Source organism: Trachypithecus francoisi, unplaced genomic scaffold (assembly GCF_009764315.1).
Source record: "Trachypithecus francoisi isolate TF-2019V2 unplaced genomic scaffold, Tfra_2.0 Lachesis_group13, whole genome shotgun sequence".
Lineage (NCBI taxonomy): Eukaryota > Metazoa > Chordata > Mammalia > Primates > Cercopithecidae > Trachypithecus > Trachypithecus francoisi.
In genome coordinates this window covers 21,681,413-21,701,927 of record NW_022681458.1, presented here as the reverse complement: position 1 = coordinate 21,701,927, position 20,515 = coordinate 21,681,413, and the positions used below count along the sequence as shown (strand labels likewise).

Sequence of the window (20,515 nt, the reverse complement as noted above, 5' to 3'; positions counted from 1 at the left end):
CATGGCCCCAGCAAGACAACCAGCCCCCACTACTCAGGCCAGTCACTTTGTGATGGCAATGTTGTCCCAGCAACCAATCCAGGCCCTAGAGGGGAAGGAGCCCAGCTGCCATTGAGAGGGTCTGGGGTGGGTTACCTTGAAGAGGGTGAGGGTCTGGAGGACTCCTGTAGTGCAGGCCATCTCCCGGATAGAGTGCATGGCCAGTTGAGGGCTGCCTAAATCTAGCACCCGCAGCCCCAGCCGAGAAGCCAAGATAGGTCCAATGGTGGTTCCACAAGGGGAGTCATTCCGGACCATGAGATCCTAGGGGGAGAGGGAGACTCATGAGCAACATGCAGTGTGTGCTTATCAGAGCCAAGGAGGACGCCATCTTAGAACTGCAGGGTGGGAAGGGGCTTGGGAGATGGTCCATTCGGAGCAAAAATCAAAGCCAATGCTAAATGGCAGACCCCAAAGGACAATATATTCTGAATTGGTCCCATTCTCTCTCCATCACCACTACCCTAGTTCCAATCCATTCCCCACACAGCAGGAAGGGGGATTTTAAAAATATCCATCTTTGTCACCCTCTTGCTTAATATCCACACCCACAGAAAAAGAATACTCAGTGATATTAATGTGTTTAAAAATATTGCTACTGACATTTTGAAATGATTTTATTTATATTATGGTAAAAGAGTCAATAAGAAAATGAAAATATGATGCTAGATATCAAGGTTTTCAGTGTAAGAGGAAACAGAATTACAAAATCAAATAGGTAATAACTATTTAACTAAACAAGAATAATTTTATGAATAAGAATTACAGTATTAACTCATGATTTTTATTTAAACATTTTTATTTTATTTTATTTTATTTTATTTTGAGATGGAATCTCCCTGCGATGCCCAGGCTGGAGTGCAGTGGCACGACCTCAGCTCACTGCAACCTCTGCCTCCTGGGTTCAAGTGATTCTCCTGCCTCAGCCTCCCGAGTAGCTGGGATTACAGGCACCACCACCATGTCCAGCTAATTATTGTGTTTTTAGTAGAGACGGGGTTTCACCATATTGGCCAGGCTGTTCTCAAACTCCTGACCTCAACTGATCCATCCATCTCGGCCTCTCAAAGTGCTGGGATTACAGGCCTGAGCTACTGCACCTGGTTTCATTATTTTCAAAATATGTACTTTTTTCTTGCTGTGTCCATGGAAATGGTCCCAAAGTACCATTCCCTCCCCAAAGAACAATGAACACTTGCAGTGCCAGACCATGGTCTCTAATACCATTGCTCGTCAAAAGCTACCGAGTCTGGGGGGTGAAATGAACAAGACACGCCTGCAATTTTTGTTGTTCCAAAAAGCAAGGAGACTTCCAAGAGTCAAAGGCCACAGGGGTTATGCTGAAGGGGCTCCCATTGGTCAAAGCCATGACAATTCACACATCAAATATAATCATTATAGTGGACACTGAATAAATGAAATTCCATGATCTGTGATAATCAGAAAGGGAAAAGCAGGCCAGGTGTGCTGGCTCACACCTGTAATCCCAGCACTTTGGGAGGCCAAGGCGGGCAGATCACATGATGCCAGGAGTTCGACACCAGCCTGGCCAACATGGTGAAACCCTGTCTCTATTAAAAATACAAGAAACAGGCTGGGTGCGGTGGCTCATGCCTGTAATCCCAGCATTTTGGGAGGCCGAGGCCGGCGGATCACGAGGTCAGGAGATCGAGACCATCCTGGCTAACATGGTGAAACTCCGTCTCTACTAAAAATACAAAAAAATTAGCCAGGCGTGGTGGTGGGCGCCTGTAGTCCCAGCTACTCCAGAGGCTGAGGGCAGAAGAATGGCGTGAACCCAGGAGGCGGAGCTTGAAGTGAGCCGAGATCGCGCCACTGCCCTTCAGCCTGGGTGACAGAGCAAGATTCCAACTCAAAGAAAAAAGAAAAAAAAAAAAACAACAAGAAACAGCCAGGCATGGTGGTGCATGCCTGTAATCCCAGCTACTCCAGTGGCTGAGGCATGAGAATCTCTTGAACCTCTGGGGAGGAGGTTGCAGTGAGCTGAGCCTGGGTGACAGAGCGAGACCCTGTCTTAAAAAAAAAAAAAAAGGAAAAAGGAAAAGGAAAAATCCTTCTTTGTCACTATTTGAGATGACATTTCACCTTGAAAAGTGGATAATGGAAAGAATTAGCATTTATCCTGCTTTCCAATAGGAATGATATTCCATGATAACCAAAGAACCCTAGTTGATTGGAGGGAAGAAGTTCCACTTCACAGAAGAATGGAAGACTGAAAGAATTCAGGGGAAGCGGGCATTTTTCGGTAAATTCTAATGAAATTACTGATTTAGGCAAGGATTACTGTAAGTGTTAAAACCATTAGGTGTCTGGTTAATAGGGAACTCATCACTTGTATGGGTCACTGTCAGGTCAATAGTGGGAAAACCACCATATAACGAACGGATAAGAGGCCATCCCTGGTCCAGTGGTCAATCTTTGCAAGGCTAAGGGTGGCCCACCCAGATATCATGTGTGTGATGCCATATGAATACACCAGCCATGTCTTCTAGCCAAAAATGTTTAACTTGAGGCTGGGCACGGTGGCTTACGCCTGTAATCCTAGCACTTTTGGAGGCTGAGGTGGATGGATCACTTGAGGTCAGGAGTTCAAGACCAGTCTGGCCAACATGGTGAAACCCTGTCTCTACTAAAAATACAAAAATTAGCTGGGCATCATGGTGCACATGTGTAATCCCAGCTACTTTGGAGGCTGAGACAGAAAGATCACTTGAACTGGGGAGGCGGAGGTTGCAATGAGCCGAGATCACGCCATTAGACTCCAGCCTGGGCAACAGAGTGAGACTCTCACTCTGTCAAAAAAAAAAAGTTTAACTTGAATGCATCAAGTCTTTTTTTTTTTTTTTTTTTTTTTGAGACGGAGTCTCGCTCTAGCCCGGGCTGGAGTGCAGTGGCCGGATCTCAGCTCACTGCAAGCTCCGCCTCCCGGGTTTACGCCATTCTCCTGCCTCAGCCTCCGGAGTAGCTGGGACTACAGGCGCCCGCCACCTCGCCCGGCTAGTTTTTTGTATTTTTTAGCAGAGACGGGGTTTCACCGTGTTAGCCAGGATGGTCTCGATCTCCTGACCTCATGATCCGCCCGTCTCGGCCTCCCAAAGTGCTGGGATTACAGGCTTGAGCCACCGCGCCTGGCAGAATGCATCAAGTCTTTAGAAATTCCAGTTGATAGGAAATACAGGACTTACAGACAAGCGAAAGACACCATGGGGCAGCAAGGAGACATATCCAAATGTTTCTTGAATAAGCCAATGTAAAAAGGGGTGGGAGGAACTGTGCTACGTTAGAAGACATTTAAGCAACATATTAGCCAAATATAATGCATGGTCCTGAGTTGGATACTAGGGTGGGTCAAATAACTGTAAAAAAATATTTTGAGGATAACTGGGGAAAACGGAAAGTTATCTGTGCATTAGATGAGGTACAAGTTTACTGAAACAACAATTTCCTGAGATGGGATTGAGAGTGGTAGATCATGCCCGTAATCCCAACACTTTGGTAGGCCAAGATGGGAGGATTGCTTGAAGCCAGGAGTTCAAGACCAGCCTGGGCAACATAACAAGAACCCCATTTTAACTAAAAATAGAAAACTAGCCAGCATGGTGGGATGCATCTGTAGTACCAGCTACTTGGGAGGTTGAGGCAGGAAGATCTCCTGAGCTCAGGAGTTTGAGGGTGCAGTGAGCTATGATCATGCCACTGCACTCCAGCCTGGGAGACAGAGCAAGACCCTGTTTCTAATTTTAAAAAAACAATTAAAAAAAAAACTGAAATAGTAAGGTGAAGATGACTGAGTGAAAAGAGGCAACAAAAATATATCCAATATAATATCATTTTAAAAAAATGTATATGAAGTTCATGCATAGAAAAAAATCTGGAAGACTACACCAAATTTCTGCGGATTAGTGTTTTACTTTCTCATCTCTATCTGTATTTTCTAATTTTCTAAAATACATGTGTCCTACTTCTGCCATAAGTTATTAAAGAAAAATCTCCCAATGTCTTCTCACTGCCTTAGAATAAAATTGAAATGCCCTTCCATGGCCTAGGTATTCCTGCATGATCACTGAGCTGGGCCTCTTCCCTGACTCCCTCCTGCTCTCATCCTGGCTCTACCATCCTGCCTTTCTCTCCTCCTAATAGACAGCTCATTCCTGGTCCCCTTGGGGCCTTTCTACTTGTGCCCTCTGGCTGGGACGCTCCCATAGCTGCCTGTTTCTCAGTGGTTAGGTCTCAGCTCAAATATCACGTTCTCAGAGAAGGCTTTCTGGGGGCAGAACAATTCAGCTTTCCGAAAGGAAGAGCTAGCACTGTATAGCAGAAAGAGACCTGGGCTGGGAGTCAGGATGCCGCGGTTCTACGCCTGACTATGCCAGAACTTGCCTGCTATGATTGTCCACCAATGGACACCACTGGACCACCAATGCCCGAGTCCCTGATATAGACAGGTAGATAAGATATAGAAATAGACAGTCATGTACTACATAGTGACATTTCAGTCAAGGATAGACCACATGACAGTGGTCTCATAAGATTATAATGGAGCTGAAAAATTCCTGTCACCTAGTGACATCACAGCTGTTCCAATGTTGTGGCACAATGCATGACTCACTTGTTTGGGATGACACCGGTGTAAATAAATCTACTGTGCTGCCAGTCATATAAAAGCATAACATACGCAATTATGTACAGCATGCAATACCTAAGAATGATAATAAATGACTATGTTATGGTTTATGTGTTTACTATATTATGCTTTTTATTGTTATTTATTTTGAGATGGCGTTTCACTTGTTGCCCAGGCTGGAGTGCAATGGCGCCATCTTGGCTCCCTGCAACCTCTGCCTCCCAGGTTCAAGCGATTCTCCTGTCTCAGCCTCCTGAGAAGCTGGGATTACAGGCGTGCACCACCACATCCAGCTCAGTTTTGTATTTTCAGTAGAGACGGAGTTTCACCATGTTGGCCAACTGGTTTTGAACTCCTGACCTCAAGTGATCCGCCCGCCTCGGCCTCCCAAACTGCTGGGATTACAGGCATAAGCCACGATGCCCGGTCTATTGTTATTTTAGAATGTACTCCTACTTATTGAAAAAAAAAAAGTTAACTATAAAACAGCCTCAGGCAGGTTCTTTAGGAGCTGTACCAGAAGGAGTTTTGCCAGAAGGCATTGTTATCATAGCAGATAGCAGCTCCCTGAATGTCAATATCCCTGAAGACCTTCCAGTGGGACAAGATGTTGAGGTGGAAGACAGGGACATTGATAATCCTGATCCTGTATAGGCCTAGGCTAATGTGTATGTTTCTGTCTTGGTTTTTAACCAAAAAGTTTAAAAATTTTAAAAATAACTAAAAATTTTAAAACTAGAAAAAAGCTTATAGAATAAGGATACAAAAAAGAAATTACTTTGTTTTTTTGTTTTTTTTTTTTGTTTTTTTGTTTTTTTTTTGAGGCGGAGTCTCGCTCTGTCGCCCAGACTGGAGTGCAGTGGCCGGATCTCAGCTCACTGCAAGCTCCGCCTCCTGGGTTTACGCCATTCTCCTGCCTCAGTCTCCCGAGTAGCTGGGACTACAGGCGCCCGCCACCTCACCCGGCTAGTTTTTTGTATTTTTAGTAGAGACGGGGTTTCACTGTGTTAGCCAGGATGGTCTCGATCTCCTGACCTCATGATCCGCCTGTCTCGGCCTCCCAAAGTGCTGGGATTACAGGCTTGAGCCACCGCGCCCGGCCAGAAATTACTTTGAATAGCTGTACTATGGGCTTGTGTTTTAAGTCAAGTGTTATTACAAAGGAGTCAAAAATTTAAAAAATGGAAGTTTATAAAGTAAAAAAGTTGGCCGGGTGCAGTAGCTCACGCCTGTACTCCCAACACTTTGGGAGGCCGAGGCAGGAAGATCACAAGGTCAGGAGTCCGAGACCAGCCCGACCAACAGGGTGAAACCCCATCTCTACTAAAAATACAAAAATTATCTGGGCGTGGTGTTGCGTGCCTGTAATCCCTGCTACTCAGGAGGCTGAGGCAGGAGAATCGCTTGAACCAGGGAGATGGAGGATGCAGTGAGCCGAGATCGTGCCACTGCACTCCAGCCTGGGTGACAAAGTGAGACTCCATTTCAAAAATAAATAAATAAATAAATAAGTTACAGTAAGCTAATTTATTGTTGAAGAAATACAATTTCCAAAATAAATGTAGTGAAGCCTAAGTGTCCAGCATTAATAAAATCTGCACTAGTGTACAGTACTGTCCTAGGCCCTCACATTCACTCACCACTCAGGGCAACTTCGAGTGTTGTAAGCTCCATTCATAAGTGCCCTATACAGGTGGACCATTTTTAATCTTTTATAACATATGCTTGCTGTACCTTTTCTTTTTCTTTCTCTTTTTTTTTTTTTTTTGTTTTGTTTTGTTTTTTGGAGACAGGGTCTCACTCTGTCATCCAGGCTGGAGTGCAATGGCAAGATCTCAGCTCACTGCAACCTCCACCTCCTGGGCTCAAGAGATCCTTCCCAAGTAGGGAAGGCCTCCCAAGTAGCTAGGACTATAGGCATGCACCACCACGCCTGGCTAATTTTTGTATTTTTTGGTAGGATGGGGTTTCACCATATTGGCCAGGCTGGTTTTGAACTCCTGACCTCAAGTGATCTGCCTGTCTTAGCCTCCCAAAGTACTGGGATTACAGGTGTGAGCCAACATGCCTGGCCTCCTGTACCTTTTCTATGTTTAGGTATATTTACCATTTTGTTACAGTTACCTACAGTTTTCAGCACAGTAAGAAGCTGTACAGGTTTGCAGCCTAGGAGCAATGGGCTACACCACACAGCCTGGGTGCGCAGCAGGCTGTCCGTCTAGGTTTGTGTACGTACACTCCATGATGCTCACACAACAACAAAATTGCCTAATGATGCCAGATGCCTAATGATGATACGTTTCCCAGAACGTATCACTATTGTTAAGCAATGCATGGCAGTATATGTGTGTATATATGTGTATATACAATACTGTGTTACATACATATGTGTATACAACATATATATGTACACAAACACACACACACACAAACACACTGAGGAGAAAGGACTAGATGGCTGATTTCTCAGGCAAGAGAGAAAATGAGTAGCTGGGGTTCCATACTCCCCAGCCCTGAACTTTCCCTGTGGAAGCCCCTAGGGTGTGTACGAGACACAGGACAGTGGGGGTGCTGCAGGGAAAGACGGGCCTACCATGTGCCAGGAGCACACTGTACCTTCAGTCTTCATGGAAATCCAGCGAAGTAGGTATCACTATCACTATTCTACAGATGTGGAAACTGAGACTTAGAAAGGCTAGACTAGTCCAAGGTCACACAGCTAGCACCGCAGCAGAGCCAGCATGGAATCCAGCTATATCCCAAATCCCTACTTTTCTCACTCTACTGGGACCCCCTCCACTGAAGGCCATCTACCAGGTTCCCTGTTCATGGGGGGCCCATCTGTTTGTGTCCCCACCAAGCTCCCTCCATCACACCTTCCCAGGCAGGGCCCACCCTCACCTGCAGGGGGACCTTGACTTTGTTGGCCACCTCTCGGATCAGGGCCTCTGACACTGAGTTTGAGGCATAGCGTTGCTTGCTGTTCACCTTGATCACGGGGCCCTGGGGAGAGTCAACGGTGAGGCAGAGGTAATGACAGGCCCAAAGGGAATGAGTGGGGGCCCAGAACAGCCAGGCCTCCAAGTCCCTAGGGAGAAATGGCACATCTCACCTTGTGGAATAAGGGCCGGTGGTTCTCCTCATGCTTGTCCCTGTAAGAGACAGGTAAGGGCCAGGCATAGCAAACAGGAGGAGGCCTGTCAACACTCACCACCCTCCCACGGCAGACATCACTAATAGATCACCACTCTTTCCCGCCCAGCCCTGTGGGACTTTAGAGTCATTCCATACACAGGGTTCCGGGCAGCCTCTAGTAATAGATGGAAACAAGTTTGTAGACAAAGGCTATTCCACACACCTGGGTTAGGCATTGCATGACTTTGATCGAGTTGGTCTCGGAGTAGTGAAAAGGAAGTGCCCCTGAACCTCCCAGCAGAATGAGGAAGGGAGAAAGGAAGAGGCTGGGGCCAGGGCAGAGCCTTGAGGCAGGTTACGCTTGGGTCCCCAGTTATGTGAAGACTGTGACTGGCACTAGAGACTCACAGGTAGTTGGGATGCACAGCATGGGCCATGTCTGCGCTGATCATGAAGGACTTGGGTATGGCTTCCTCGAAGGCCGTTGGGTACTGGCATGAGGCCGAGATCCGCCGCAGCACCAGCTCTGTCAGCAGTGACTGTGCTCCCTGTGCACTCTCAGACCCCACCTGGTGACAGCAGAGTCCTGACTCTGGGAATCTGGGCTCAGGGTCCTGATCTTGGAAGCCAGTGAGAGGGGCCCACTGCCCAACTACCCCAAAACCCCACTGACTGGGTGTTCTTAGCAACACCCCTAACCTGGGGTCATCACTGAACACTGGACAGTGGGCTGAGGCCAAACTAACTCGCAGTCTTAACAGTACTGATGGGTTTCCTGCACTACTCCCCTTCCTCCTCCTGTGACCCTCACATCACAAGATGACAGGGTCATCCTGTGACCCTCAGCAGAGATGCCCCAGCACACTGGTTAATTTTCTTTTATGCATATGACAGAGACTGCTAACTGTCCATGATATCTTTTTTAACAGAACACCCAAGTTGTAGTTGAGCACTTAACTACCTAGCTAGAGATGACATTCCCAGGCTCCCCTGCAGCGAAGTTCTGTGGAATGTAAGCAGTGATGAATGTCATTTCTGGATCACGCCCTTAAAGCCAGGGGGTGTCTATTGCTCCTTTTGTATTTTTAGTAGAGACGGGGTTTCACCATGTTAGCCAGGATGGTCTCGATCTCCTGACCTCGTGATCCACCTGTCTCAGTCTCCCAAAGTGCTGGGATTACAGGTGTGAGCCGCGCCCGGCCTTCTTTTCTTTTCTTTTCTTTTTTTTTTTTTTTGCCAATTCAAATTGCCCTTCCTACTAACTCAGTGCAGACATGATGGCCAGAGCTGGAACGGCCACCCTGAATCCTGAAATGGAAGTCATGTGTTCAGGATGGCAGGGACCCCTCCTAAACTGTTAACTCTGACCTGGGTTGTTACATGAGAGAGCACTATCCGTTCAAGCTCTCTTATGCAGCTGAGACTGTGTAGCCTCACACACACAGGCATCATGAGGACCTACTCTGTACTGAGCCCTGGGGCTACGAGGATGGACGGGGTAGAGTCCCTGTCCTTAAGGAGGAAGCTCACCATGTGGCACAAAGAGAGATACAGGAGAGATGGTCACCCTTGAAGAAGCAGATGTATGCTGAGTCAGAGGAGACACCAAGTGCTAAGGAGGCCCAGGCAGCATCTCCCCTGTCTTTGGGGCCCCCAGAAGAGCCCTGGCTCATGGTGGATGCCTGGCACAACAAGTTGGCTGTGGAAGACTCTGCAGAGGGGACCCTCCCCAGAACCCTCCACGTACCTCTTCGTTGTCATACAGTGTGATCATGCGCACGTGAGGCTCCGTGGCCAGGGAGCCAGGGCCTGCACAGGAATCTATCAAGGCCTGGTTCAGGGAAGGAAATGAGAGCATCATCTCCAACTTCCTTCTTCTGGAACTCAGCCCACCAGCACTTTGGGTGTGCACACTTCCCCATCCACTAGCACCTTGGGTGTACACGTTTCCCTGTCTGCCTTCCGTGGCCATGGCTTTTATCAATTAGGGCACTGCCTGGCAGAGGGTGTGGTGGGGACCTTTCTTTTCTTTCTTTTTTTTGTCGAGACAGAGTCTCGCTCTGTCACCCAGGCTGGAGTGCGATGGTGCGATCTCAGCTCACTGCAAGCCCCGCCTCCAGGGTTCATGCCATTCTCCTGCCTCAGCCTCCCGAGTAGCTGGGACTATATGCGCCCGCCACCACACCAGGCTAATTTTTTTTTTGTATTTTTAGTAGAGATGGGGTTTCACCGTGTTAGCCAGGATGGTCTCGATCTCCTGACCTTGTGATCCGCCTGTCTCGGCCTCCCAAAGTGCTGGGATTACAGGCGTGAGCCACTGTGCCCAGGCTTCTTTTCTTTCCTTTTCTTTTTTGTTTGTTTGTTTTTTTTTTTTGCCAAATCAATAGCTACATAGGTAGAAACCTTTAGGGTGTGGTAGGGACCGACTTCCTTCCTTCCTTCCTTCCTTCCTTCCTTCCTTCCTTCCTTCCCTCCCTCCCTCCCCACTCCCTCCTTCCTTTTCTTCCTTTTTTTGCCAAATCAATAGCTAGGTAGAAACCTTTTCAACTGGGACAGGAGGCACCATCCTTTGGATGTTCTCTACCTTCCCATGCAAAAGCCAGTAGGAAGATGTGGAGGAAGAAGAGAGGAAGAGCTGAGAGTCTTGGAAAGTCAAAAGGCTACACAGATCACACAAACTGATTGGCCTCAGGGAAAAGATTAACGTTCAAAGAGGTGACAGACTCCATCAAGGTGACATGACTGGCTGGCTGCCTGCAGAAGTGGATGCAGGTCCCAGGTCCGGCTCTGGTCTCAATTACAGCTCAAAGCCTATCTCCAGCCACAGGATTACAGGGAAGGAAAGGCAGAAAAAGGCAGAGGGAGATCAAGGGCAAGAGGAGAGAAAGAAAGGGAACTGACTAGGGTGGAGAGAAGGTGGGGGAACAGCAAGGTGACTAGGAAGACAGGCTACCTGACTGAGATCCCAAGAAACAGGGAGAAGGCTGGGGCTTAAGCCTGAGGGGTAGAGTAGGAAGCAGAAGGAGGTGGATGATACTGCCTTGTGGGATGATAAGGCCTTTCCCTGAGGCAGAGGTTAACTTCAGGAGAAGCAGCAGGAGCAAGGCTAGGACAAGACACCATGGTGCTCTAATCAACTTCTCAGCCTTCCTCTCACCTCAGCCCCCTGACAGTGCAAGGACAGAGTCCAAAGGTAGTGATGCTGAGGCTGCAGCATTTAGGGCCCCCTCCTGGTCCATCCAGCACCAGCAGACTGAGCAGGCAGACAATGGCCCTCTCTCACAACCTGCTGGGGCTTTAGGCAGCTCTTCTGACCCCAAACATGCCATCTCTGCTGGTGGTATGTACTGCCTAGGGTGCCCCAGCTCCTCACCTGCAGGGCACAGAAGCAACTGTGCAGATTGTCCAGCCGAGGGGCAAAGATGAACTCATCATAGGCACCACCCAAGACCTAGAGAGATAAGACACAGTCAGCCCGACCTTCAACCCTCCACCCTCACTCACCTTTCTTTTGCTCCCAAGGGCCTCCTTGGTTTCTTGCGCAACCTCTCCCTGACCCCGGGCTTAGTGCTCTATTTTCTTTTTTCTTTTTTTTGAGATGAAGGTTCGCTCTTGTTACCCAGTCTTAAGTGCAATGGCTTGATCTCAGCTCACTGCAACTTCTGCCTCCCGGGTTCCAAGGATTCTTGTGCCTCAGCCTCCTGAGTAGCTGGGATTATAGGCACGCACCACCAGGCCCAGCTAATTTTTGTGTTTTTATTAGAGACGGGGTTTCACCATGTTGGTCAGGCTAGTCTCGAACTCCTGACCTTATGTGATTCCCCCCGCCTCGGCCTCCCAAAGTGTTGGGATTCTTTGCTGGGCAGGACTGAGCAGAGACTGGAGAAGGGGGCTGGGCTGGCGCTGAGGAACAGAAGGGTGGAGGCCAATAGCTCTTGACCTCTTCCTGTGGGTCAAGAAGAGGAAGGGCTGAATTGTTACCAAAAAGCCCAAAGAAGTAAACAGAGGAAACCAGTCAAAAAACAGAAACAGAAACTCAGTACATGTTCAAGCAGGACAGAGCATCCAAAGATTTAGCAATCTCTGACCATCAGCAACGGTGAGACAGAGAACAGATAGCCACATCCAGACCTCTTTCCCTAAGCAGTTCAGTGTCAGTGTGGGTCAAAGCAGACAGGGCCCACCTATAGAAGAAACTCCTGTGGAATCTGTAAAAAGGGCCAATTCCAAGACAGTCCTAGCAGGCAGGTCTGGGGTGGGAAACTTGTCTTTTTGAGAACCACCACCTAGAAACAGTGGGGGATGTGTCTACTGGGAAGAATAGGGATGAGAGTCACTGAGGGCTTGGTGGAGGTGATGAGTGCTTCAGCAGGACTGGCTACGGGTGGCTGGGATCCTGGAGGCCCTCCACCCACAGGTTCCTACAGCCAGTCCTCACCGCAGGCTGGGTGTCTGCAAGGCAGAGCTCCATCTCCACTATGTCCTTGGGGCTCAGCCCCAGATGGGCACAGAGCAGAGACATGAGGACCGAATGGTGCCGCTCATCCTGCAGAGCAGAAAGACGCTGGGAAGAGTCCATTCCTCCTTTCCTCCCCTCTTCTCAGGGGACTCTGCCGCCCTTCCCATGATCAGGGGACTCTTACCACAGCACTGAGAGGCCCTGGCTCAGGAGTCCCCTTCTCCAGCTCCTCCTGGATGGCTGTGGCAAGAATGGGGACTCTGTGGGGAGACGTGGGTTGGGGGCGGGGATTGCGAGGAGGGCACAGCAGAGTGGGGCATCTGGTAAGTTCAGGTGCCTCCTGATGGGCAACTGCCCCTGCCCTTCAATTCCCAGCCCACTCCCCAAATGGCAAGGCTATGAGGACCCTTAGAAATTTACTGAGTCCTAAGAGTAAAATGTGACTGTGGCTACCATTAGGTAACAATCACCTGATATCATTCTCCATCCCTCCCAGCCACCGCAGCCCTGCCCCAGTCTCACAGGTGCATCTCCGTGTTGGGCCCAAAGTTCTCGTTGACGTTTCGCTGCAGATGGATGGCCAGGTGTGGGATGCGAAGAATGGGCCGCTCCACATGCACCAGCCGCTGCTCCAGCCGACCTGAGGTAGGGCACTGTAGCCAGCCAGACCAGGTCAGCCCAGGGTGCCTCCTACCCCAGTGGTCAGTCTTCACTTCACTCAGACTAAGCAGGGTGGTCCTCTGACCAGACTGCCTCCACCCCTCTTCCCCACGGGTACCCTGAGGAGTGTGGCAGTCAGTCTTCCGAGGAGGCTCTGCCATTCCCAACCTCGGTTCCCACCTTGACAATGACGCGTCCAGCCAGAGTCAGGTCACGGTCAAACCAGGTGCTCCAGATCCCACCACCATAGGTCTCCACACCGACTTGCTGGAAGCCCACCTGGCTGCGGCGAGACCGACGTTTCACCTGAGTGTAAAGATGGAGAAGAAGTCAGAGAAGGCTTCATGACACGATGTGGAGATGAGACTTCAGCTACTCATAAGTAACAGACAGCGAATATTAGTGTCACATGAAAGACTCAAAGTGTAGAGGAAGAGGCCAAAACGTTTACCTTCTCCCTTTGTCCAGGGGATAGAGGCCACAGTTTGTATCTCCTGGTTCTCTTTTGCCCTGTACTCCCCCTGACATCTCCTCCCACCCCAACACTGTCCCATTTCCTTACCCGGAGGCAGGGGCTGTCCGTGTGGGCCCCGATGAGGCTGAAGCCATTGCCAGGAACATACTGGCCCCCTACAGCAAAAGCTATGATGGTGGAGGAGTTCCTAGTCATGAAGTACTGAGGAGAAGGGGAGGAAAGACAGGGGTGTGAGTTGCATTAGCCATCTGGCACACAGGGCTTTGAGACCCAGCCTAGGGACCTGCCTTTCCATCCCCACCCCACCCCCAGTACCTTGCTCTCGGGCTTAATATTCCATTTCTCAGTCTCCTTGAGTTCACTGAAGCCAGCCTGGAGAAGGCGGTTGCGGCATTCAGCCACAGCTGTGGGAAAAGCACCCTCTCACAGCGATGGAAGCTGGTGAGGGGCACATCAGCCTCCACCCTTCTCCCTTGCCCTGGCCACCACTTACCGTGGAAAGGAGAGGGACTCCGGTTCACGAACTTGAGGAGTTCCTTGGCCGCAGTCTGCACCGCCTCTTGGCGGGCCTTACCGTTCATGGCCACCTAGGGGATGGGGCGCTCAGACTTTTACGAGGTCTGGGATCCCTGACCTTTCACCCAGGTTCCGAGGATTCTCCCATCCCCACCCCCAGAAGTGACCACTCCAAAGCACAAACCTCTGCTTACGCCCGTCCCCACCGACAGACCCAAACCCAGGACTGAAAATCTCCGTTGAAAGCTTCAGCCCGCCGGCCCAGGATCACGACCCGGGCCCGCCCCTTAACCCGAACTTCAGCCCGACTCCCTAAGTTCCACCCCCATGTTCCTGCCCATCTAGGAAATCCTGTTCTGCTCCCAAACTCCGGGATCCCAAGCGGCCCTATACTCTGAGGCGGCCTGCATCACGTGCGCGTCCCCAGCCGGGAGCCAAAGCCCTGTACTCCAAGGAACACCCTGACTCCTCCCCACCCACCCAGTCTCTCGCAGGACTCCCCCTTCCAGTCCCGGGAACGTCGTCAGGTCACCCTCCGCGGGGCTTTCGGTTTCGCTTTGGGTCGGGCGGCCCCACTGCAGCACCGCGCTAAGCTTGGGCCTGGGAGAGCGCCGGACCCGGTTTGGGATCGAAATTCAAGCGGGGCCGTCGGGAGCCACCTACTTGCATGGCTCCGAGCGTGGGGCCGTGTCCGCTCATCCGGCCTCCGGGCTCGGCCCGCCCCCACCGCGCCGCCTGCCCCGCCCCTCACCAGCCCTGCAAGTCCTCCGAGTGCCCCTTCAGGCCGAGCCGCACGCGCAGGCCATCATCAGGCTTCCCCGGCCGCCCCGCCCCTGGCCGGGCCGCCCCGCCCACCTCGCTCCGCCCCGCCCCTCGGCGGGCTTACCCTATGCGCTCCGCCCCTAACTGGGCCCTCACCGTGACCCGCCTTGCACCCGCCCTTGCTCCGCCCTTGCTCCGCCCCTAGCTTGGCCGCCCCGCCCACCCCGCCCCTCGCCAGGCAGCACGGCCCGCCCTGCCCCTAGTCAAGCTTCCTCGTCCGCCCCGCCTCTCGCCAGGCTGCACTGCCCTCCCCACTTTGCCCCGCCCCTCACCAGGTTTCCCCTGTCCGCTCCGGCCATCGCTGTACGCCCACCACTCGCCCTGCCCCCGCCCTTGCTCCGCCCCTAGTCTGGCCGCACAGCCCGCCCCGCCCTTAGTCAGGCCTTCCTGCGCTTCCCGCCCCTGGTCAGGCCGTGGCGCCCACTCCGCCCCGCTCCTCCCCAGTCTGCGCCACACGCCCCGCCTCTCGTCACGCTTCTTCGTCCGCCCCGCCCCTCGCTGCACCGTCCGCCCCGCTTCCGCCCCATCCCTCTCCAGGCCGCGCCTCCGCCCCGCCCCCGTCTCCGCCCCTGCGGGGGCTGCTCGTCAGGCCCCGCCCCTTACCCCCCTCGCCCCCGCCGCGCGACCCGCAGCCGCCGCCAGGGCCCTCTGCCGCCGCGGAGGTGCTAGGACAGCCGCGGACGGCCCCCTCCCCGTGCCCCGTGCAGCGAGGCCAATAAAAAACTCGCTCCCTCCAGCTGACCGGGTCCGACGGTTACAGTACAAAGTGCTGTCTCTCGCCACAGCCGCCCTTGTGACAATGAAAGCAATAAGGCTAATGTCCATGGGGAGCTCACGGTGAGCTTTAGCTTTATGATAAAGCTTGGCTGGTTACCTCGTTTAATCTTTACAACTGCCCCATCAACTGTGTACTCTTACTGTCCCTAGTTTATGCATGAATAAAGAAAGCTGAGATACGGAGACGTGTGATCCGTCTAGTAATAAATGGCACAGGTGGGGTTTGAGCTCCATCAATTTGATTGCAGAGGCTTTGAACAACCCTACAGGCTTCTCTCAGATTTTTTCTGGACCTTTTTCTATACACTTTGGTCCACAAGGGACACAGAAGTTGACTTGCCCAAGATCACATAGCTGTTTAGATGAATCTGGGATTTGACTCTGATGTCTGTGCCCTTTCCATTTGTTAAAACAACAGAAAAAAAAAATCCACATTATTGGCATTTCCAGTATTCCCATGTCAGTAGTGAGTAGCACTTTTAAACCCTATGCACCTTCCTAGATGCAGGAACTGATCAGGACTCTTGGTGGCCTCTAGATCCAAAACAGGGCCCAGCTACCAGGGGTCCAATCAAAATTCCAGAGATCACAGGTTTATGGAGTAACCTGCCGTCTATATATGTGGGGTCGGGAGTGACAGGGTGGGATAGGGAGAGGCTGGAAAGGTCCTGCAGCCCTCACTTCAAACTAGTAGATATGGCAGGGGAGTTTTCAAGAATTCACGCACTAGATGCTGGCTGAAATTCATGGCATTCCCTAACCGTTTGTTGAAATATCGTTATGGGCCTGGTGCAGTGGCTCACCCCTGTAATCTCAGCACTTTGGGAGTCTGAGGCGGGTAGATCACTTGAGGTCAGGAGTTCGTGACTAGTCTGGCCAGCATGGTGAAACCCTGTCTCTACTAAAACTACAAAAATTAGACGGGCGTGGTGGCCCGTGCCTGTAATCCCAGCGGCTACCTGGGAGGCTGAGGCAAGAGAATCGCTTGAACCCGGGAGGCGGAGGTTGCAGGGAGCCGAGATCGTGCCACTGCACTCCAGCCTGGGCGACAGAGCGAGACTCTGTCTCTACATACATACATACTTACCTACATACATGCATACCATTATGTATAAAGCTCAATGCTGAGCAGGACATGGAGAGAACATTCTTGTCCTCCACCTCCCGGGGAGGGGACACATTCAAGGAGGACAGTGAAAGGGCTGAAATAAGGCTACAAAGTATAAGGGAAGGAGACAACCTGAATAAGGAACCACCTTTAATGTTCTTTCTGATCACAGAAAAGAGTACACGCTTGTGTAATAGATTCAAACATCACCAAAACACATAACTTAGAAAGTGAGCCAGGCACGGTGGTTCACGCCTATAATCCCAGCACTTTGGGAGGCCAAGGCGGGCAGATCACGAGGTCAGGAGATCGAGACCATCCTGGCTAACATGGTGAAACCCCATCTCTACTAAAGATACAGAAAAAAAAAAAAAAATTAGCCGGGCATGGTGGTGGGCGCCTACAATCCCAGCTACTCGGGAGGCTGAGGCAGAAGAATTGTGTGAACCTGGAAGGCGGAGCTTGCAGTGAGCAGAGATTGCACAGTTGCACTCTAGCCTGGGCGACAGAGCAAGACTGTCTCAAAAAAAAGAAAGTGAAAGTAAACATTTGATAAATTGAACCTCTATTCTTGATTTAAAAAAAAAGAATTCCCTAAGAAACCAGGAAGAGGATAAAGGACATCTCCAAGAAATCTAGAGCAAACATTAGTAGGGAAATACAGAAGTGTTCCTATTCAAATCAGAAGTGAGACACTGATGAGCTATTACTGCTGCTAGACAATGTGGAGCTGTAGTCAGAGCCAGTACCACAAAACAAAATTAACAATTGTATACGCGGAAGAGTAAAATTGGTCATTATTTATAGATTATATGATTACCTAGAATCCCCAAGAAAATAAATGATCAAGCTATTATTAGAACTGGTAGGAAGGGTAGCCTAATTTAAAAAACACTGACTTTCTTGTACAATAATTACCTAGAAAATATAAAAGTAAAAAAGGTTCTTATTGACCATTTTTGGTTTGAGTAAAAAAGAAAAAAAATGTAAAAAGGCTGTATTTATAAGAGCAAGAAATATTGTTAAATTTCTGGTTATGAACATATGAGACACCTAATCTTACTTTAAACAGGAAAATGCAAGTTAAAAATGAGATACTGGCTGGGTGTGGTGGCTTATGCCTGTAATCCCAGCACTTTGGGAGGCAAAGGTGAGGGGATCATGAGGTCAGGAGTTTGAGACTAGCCTGGCCAAAATAGTGAAACCCCATCTCTACTAAAAATACAAAGAAATAGCTGGACATGGTAGTGGGCACCTGTAATCCCAGCTACTCAGGAGACTGAAGCAGGAGAATTGCTTGAACCTGGTAGGCGGAGGTTGCAGTGAGCCAACATCATGCCATTGCACTCCAGCTCAGGCGACAAGTGCAAGACTCCATCTCAAAAAATAAATAAATAAATAAATATGAGATACCTTTCTTTTTATTTAGCAGATTAACAAAAATGGAAAAGATGGGTAATATCAAGTGTTGGAGAAGGCTTGGGGTAATGCAAGCGTTTTCTGGAGGCTAAAGCAACTCCATCTGGGAAACTAATCTGCCATGTTGACTTTTCAACAACCTCTGTTCCAGGAATGACTCTAAGTTTTCTACTTTACCTACTATTACCATAAATTCTGCCCTTAGGCAGATTCACATAGCATTCATGACTTTGCCTGAGGGTTCAACTTCAATTATTCAACACATTATTTCCCTATGGAGCCCTGGGTTTGCAGGGTCATCCACCATTTCATCTCTGAAACTCTGGCCTCTATTTATTAGTCCCTATGAAATGTTTATTTCTGAGAGACTAGATATGTCAGCCTCTTTCTTCGCCTTTTCAGCTTCCCTGAACTTTAGGGGTATGTTTGCATAGACCTGCTCACCCCAGAAGACCTTTATACCCAAATTTCTGTGGTGTAAATGTTCCCCATGGCCGATTTCAAGCTGTCAAGATGATGTCACTGAATGGAGTTGGGAAGAGCTGTGCAGAAGCATGCCATTATGTAGATTTCCACCACGCAGACACAATAGATAGACGTAATATCAACAGCATAGATTTAAGAAGGCAGTAAAATGTTTGGAAAAGTGATGGATTTTTGGTTTTTATTATCTGTCATATAACGTATTTAATTGTAAGTGTATATAATTTAGTTTTTTTTTTTAATGATTGCTGTGTTTAACAACAAACTCACCAAATTCCTGGAAATTTGACAATCAGTTCTCATGAGCTTGTCTAAGTTGGCCCCAGCACACTACTCCACTCATACTGTACATCTTTTCTACTAAATGTGTGATCTGTTGACCAGCAACATCAATAACATCTGGGAGGTTTTTAGAAATGCAGAACCTCAGGGCTTACCCCAGAGTTATTGAATCAGCATCTGCATGTTAACAAGATTCCTAGATGATTTGAATGCTTGAGACACAATATTTTAAAGTGCTGTGTAGCAGTTAATAAAAATCTCTAAAAAGGAGGTCAATTTTCAGGAACTGTTACAGAAAAGAATTCCAAATATACTGTTGAGTGAAAAAAAAAAAAGCAATTTCTAGAATGTAAGGTGAGGACATTTAGATAAAACTCACACAATGAGCTAAATTTATATTTCTAGATGTTATATAAATACATATGTAAATGGATAGAAACAGGTTTGGAAGGATAATGGTCACTTCTGGGTAAGGGAATGGTAATGGATTTGGAGTTCAGGTGGGAAAGTCATGGGATGACTAGAGATCAAGAAAGAAAAAGTTTCTGAGAATCATTCTTGCCCTTGGCCTTCTGAGAACATCTTCCCTGGCAGATCTCAGCTGATGTTTACAATGCTACCGTTATTCATTCATCCTTTTGGTTTAACACATATTAAAGTGCAAATACTTTTGTGTGAACATAGCAGTCATTACATACACTTCAGTGTAAGTTGATAGGATACGTATGTCTTTTCTTTTCTTTTCTTTTTTTGAGATGGAGACTCACTCTGTAGCCCAAGCTAGAGTGCAGTGGTGCCATCTCAGCTCACTGCAATCTCTGCCTCCTGGGTTCAAGTGATTCTCCTGCCTCAGCCTCCCAAGTAGCTGGGATTATAGGCACCCGCCACCACACCCAGTTAATTTTTTTTTTTTTTTTGAGATGGGGTCTCACTCTGTTGCCCAGGTTGGAGTGCAGTGGTGCCATTTTGGCTTACTGCAACTTCCATCTCCTGGGTTCCAGCGATTCTCTTGCTTCAGCCTCCTGAGTAGCTAGGATTACAAGCATGCATCATCATGCCTGGCTAATTTTTTATATTTTTAGTAGAGACAGGGTTTCACTATGTTGGCCAGGCTGGTCTTGAACTGGCCACGAACAATAGCTAATTGGTCTAATAATAACACTAACAATAACTGATGAGCTGAAAACATTTCAAAAATATCTCATAATGTTTTAAAAAGGTTTACAAATATGCGTTGGGCTGTATTCAAAGCTGTCCTGGGCTGCATGTGGTCCATGGGCAGTGGGTTGGACAAGCTTGCCCTTTTTTAAAAAAAATTATTTTTATTTTTATTTTTTATTTTTTGAGAAAGAGTATCACTCTGTTGCCCAGGCTAGAGTGCAGTGGCATGATCTCAGCTCACCGCAACCTCTGCCTCCTGGGTTCAAGCGATTCACCTGCCTCAGCATCTCAAGCAGCTCACAAGCATGAGCCACCATGCCAGGCTGATTTCTGTATTTTTAGTAGAGATGGGGTTTCACCATGTTGGCCAGGCTGGTCTTGAACTCCTGACCTCAAGTAATCTATCTGCCTTGGCCTCCCAAAGTGCTGGTATTACGGGTGTGAGCCACTGTACCCCGCCAGACAAGCTTGCTTTAAACTCAACCACTAACCTAAGTGTGTTCTTTGTACTGCCCAGAGGTCCTATTGCATCTC

The 20,515-nt window shown here is 49.1% G+C and overlaps 1 protein-coding gene across 13 annotated transcripts in view; it reads right to left on the bottom strand.

Moving 5' to 3' along the window:
* Positions 1-20,515, bottom strand: part of DNPEP (aspartyl aminopeptidase) — a 38,192-nt gene that overhangs the window by 5,218 nt on the left and 12,459 nt on the right. For 2 of the 13 annotated variants that reach the window (XM_033230125.1, XM_033230127.1), the window contains exons 1-14: positions 14,593-14,758; positions 13,907-14,000; positions 13,729-13,817; positions 13,501-13,614; positions 13,119-13,244; positions 12,801-12,931; positions 12,463-12,538; positions 12,258-12,365; positions 11,193-11,270; positions 9,567-9,650; positions 8,228-8,388; positions 7,797-7,836; positions 7,586-7,687; positions 136-303 (exon numbers count right to left, since the gene is read on the bottom strand). In XM_033230125.1, coding sequence (XP_033086016.1) covers positions 136-303; positions 7,586-7,687; positions 7,797-7,836; positions 8,228-8,388; positions 9,567-9,650; positions 11,193-11,270; positions 12,258-12,365; positions 12,463-12,538; positions 12,801-12,931; positions 13,119-13,244; positions 13,501-13,614; positions 13,729-13,817; positions 13,907-14,000; positions 14,593-14,628 — 1,407 coding nt within the window. In that variant the 5' untranslated portion in view covers positions 14,629-14,758. Of the gene's footprint in view, positions 1-135; positions 304-7,585; positions 7,773-7,796; positions 7,837-8,227; positions 8,389-9,566; positions 9,651-11,192; positions 11,271-12,257; positions 12,366-12,462; positions 12,539-12,800; positions 12,932-13,118; positions 13,245-13,500; positions 13,615-13,728; positions 13,818-13,906; positions 14,001-14,113; positions 14,390-14,409; positions 14,759-15,023; positions 15,046-20,515 lie in introns of those variants that run through there. The other 11 variants (XM_033230122.1, XM_033230126.1, XM_033230118.1 and 8 more) reach the window with 9 other exon arrangements.